The following is a 2,572-nucleotide window of genomic DNA, read 5'->3' as shown; positions in this document are numbered from 1 at the left end:
GGGAGAGAACCCAGGAGTCCTGGCTCCCAGCCCCACCAGCCTCCACTCCCCTCCCAGAGCCGGGGAGAGAACCCAGGAGTCCTGGCTCCCAGCCCCCCCTGCTCTAACCCACCAGCCCCCACTCCCCGCCCCAGAGCCAGAGAACCCAGGCATCCTGCTCGCCCTGCCCCTTTAATCCCCACCAGCTAGCTAGTTTCAGGATCTGTTGCCACCTAGTGGCGAGTGGTGACATAGCGCCCCCCAGCCCTGCCAGTGCTCCTCACTCCCGACCCGCAGCCCCTGCTAGCCCAGCCCTGCCCCCCCAGCTCTGCCTGTGCCCCTCATTCGTGGGCTCTGCTGGGAGCACTGGGGGCAGTTTGTTATTGTAGGGTCTCTCAGTGGCAGCAGGACTGTACAGGCCACCTTGGTAGTGTTGGGGGGCTTTGGGAGCACTCGCTCATTTTTGTAGGGTCTACCAAAAGGAACGTGTAACCCGTGCAGAGGTTTGTTGTTGTAGGGTCTCCCCAATGTGCTTCCCTGCCCCCCACTCTGCACCCCCCTTCCCTGCTGCCGGGATCCCTCCCCGATTCCCCCCACCCCGTATCCATGAGGCACTACTGAGTCACATCCGCTGTCAGCCCTTCAAATGCAACTTCCCCCCCCTCAGCTTCCTTCCTCTTCCACTGAGCACGTCCGCCCCCCGGCCTGCACCCTGCAGGCCTCAGCACTGTCCCTCCCCACCACCCCAAACCCCACTCCTCGGCAAACCAGGAAGTCCCGCCCTCCACCAGGTGCAGTGGACAGGAAGTCCTGCCTCACCTTTCATCGTCGCTGTCCTGGTGGCCCCCCATAGCGAACATGGAGCGGGCCAGGCTGAGGTGGCCTCCAAAGGGGTCTGACCCCCTCCGGACGGGGCTCCCTTCCCGGAAGAACAGGGGGGCCGGGGATGAGGGGCGGGAGCCTCGGGGTGGCACCTGGGGAGGAGAGCCAGAGTTAGAGATGGGGCCTGTCCCCTCTGGGATGTGGCACTGGCTGGCTATGGGGTGAGATGGGGACACGGAGGGGAAGAGTTAGCAGCTGCAGGGGGATCAGGGCTCAGATATTCCCACAATGCACCTCACCACATTATAGCACAGGAGAGGGTGGTCCTCACCCCCAATAATCCTCAGCCCTGCCGGCGTCCAGTGGCAGGGAGTTCCGCAGGTCAACGCTACTCTGAGCAGGTCTTTGGAAGTGGGGTGAGATGGCACCCAAGGGGCTGCCCCACCACAGTCACTCCCTCCCTCCTCAGCCACTCACCCCCAACCAAGTTCCTGAAGGAACCCAGTTGTCCGGGCCCCCTTACCTTGTGCCTTTCCTCCACCTCCCTCCGGATGCGCTGGGCGAGGCTGTGAGGCAGCAGCAGCTCTTCGACCCCCAGGCTCGGCTCCGCAGCAGTCCCATGGCTGTGAGCTCTGCCCCCGGGTGTCCTCTCCCCGCCCCCCAGCGAGTGGGACAGATGCTCGCTAGGATGGACCATGCCTTGGGAGTGGCCGTGCCCGCGCGGTGGCGGGAGGCTGGAGTAGCCGTGGGGCTTGGGCAGCAGCCCAGCCAGCTCCAGGCGGGAGTCGAGGGACTGTGGGTGCCGGGGGGCTCCCAGGAGCCGCCCCACGGCCTGGTGCTCGGGGTCATGGTCGTAGAACTCCAGGCAGGTCCAGCGGCCCCGTTTGAAGGGCTCACCCGGGCCCTGGTCCAGCTTCACCAGGCGGAAGCGGGAGGCGGCACCGGGCGGCCCGTTGCGTGGCGCGTCCTCCTGTGGCTCCACGGCAGGCGGCGCCACCGGCGGCTCGAACTCGCTGGTGATGCTGGTGATCTGGAAGCTGCTTTTCTTCCGGGCACCGCTCATGGTCCCCGCGCCAGCTCACCGGGGCCGAGGCTGTGCCGGGCCCGTGCCGGGGTCTCCGGCCAGACACAGAGCTGGAGGCAGCGACATCCCCGCAGGCGGCACGGCAAATGGGGGGCTACGGTGCCCCCCTGATTGTAGCTCACCTGCAGATCAAAGGTCACGGGGCAGGTCAAAGGTCACAGGGCAGTAGGGGGGGCTCCAGGCACCCCAGCCCCCCACCGCAAAGAGGGGGCGGGGCAGGGCTGGGAAGTTCCCTGAAGTTGGAGGCAGGGTCGGGCCGGTGCCCCAAGGGGCAGGATCCGGGGGAAAGGGGGGCACGTCGGGGGCGGGGCTGGGTTCTCTCTTCTCTGCCCTGGGGCAGCCCCCCAGCCCACCGCCCGCCCCGACTCGGGCGAGACCCGCCGCCTGTTGACAAGTCCCCGCTCCAGGAAGTCCAACCCCCGCCCCGACCAGCTGACAGGTCCCCCAAGCCCCGCCCCCTCCCCTCCCGGCCAGCTGACTGCTCCCCTCAAACCCCGCCCCCTCGCGGCCAGCTCCCCTCAAACCCAAGCCCCGCCCTCTCCTCCGCCACGCCCCCTCGCCTCAAACCCCGGCCTCGCCCCCACCTCCGCCACGCCCCCTTCGCGGCAAGTGAAAAGCTCCTCCCCCCGCCCGGCCCGAATGCTCGCTACACCCCGCCCCGTTACCCCCTTCCCCGCCGCAGCTCCC

At 67.9% G+C, this 2,572-nt stretch overlaps 2 protein-coding genes across 2 annotated transcripts in view; both read right to left on the bottom strand.

Annotated features, from left to right (window-relative positions):
- TSC22D4 (TSC22 domain family member 4) overlaps window positions 1-2,303 on the bottom strand; it is a 6,480-nt gene extending 4,177 nt beyond the window's left edge. The window contains exons 1-3 of the mRNA XM_032762956.2: window positions 1,325-2,303; window positions 671-953; window positions 32-311 (exon numbers count right to left, since the gene is read on the bottom strand). Coding sequence (XP_032618847.1) covers window positions 795-953; window positions 1,325-1,864 — 699 coding nt within the window. The 5' untranslated portion in view covers window positions 1,865-2,303 and the 3' untranslated portion in view covers window positions 32-311; window positions 671-794. The remainder of the gene's footprint in view (window positions 1-31; window positions 312-670; window positions 954-1,324) is intronic.
- Window positions 1-2,572, bottom strand: part of PPP1R35 (protein phosphatase 1 regulatory subunit 35) — an 80,469-nt gene that overhangs the window by 23,399 nt on the left and 54,498 nt on the right. The window lies entirely within an intron of this gene.

Source organism: Chelonoidis abingdonii, chromosome 11, assembly GCF_003597395.2.
Source record: "Chelonoidis abingdonii isolate Lonesome George chromosome 11, CheloAbing_2.0, whole genome shotgun sequence".
NCBI lineage: Eukaryota > Metazoa > Chordata > Testudines > Testudinidae > Chelonoidis > Chelonoidis abingdonii.
The sequence above is the reverse complement of the archived record's forward strand: the minus strand, read 5'-3'. Positions and strand labels throughout refer to the sequence as shown.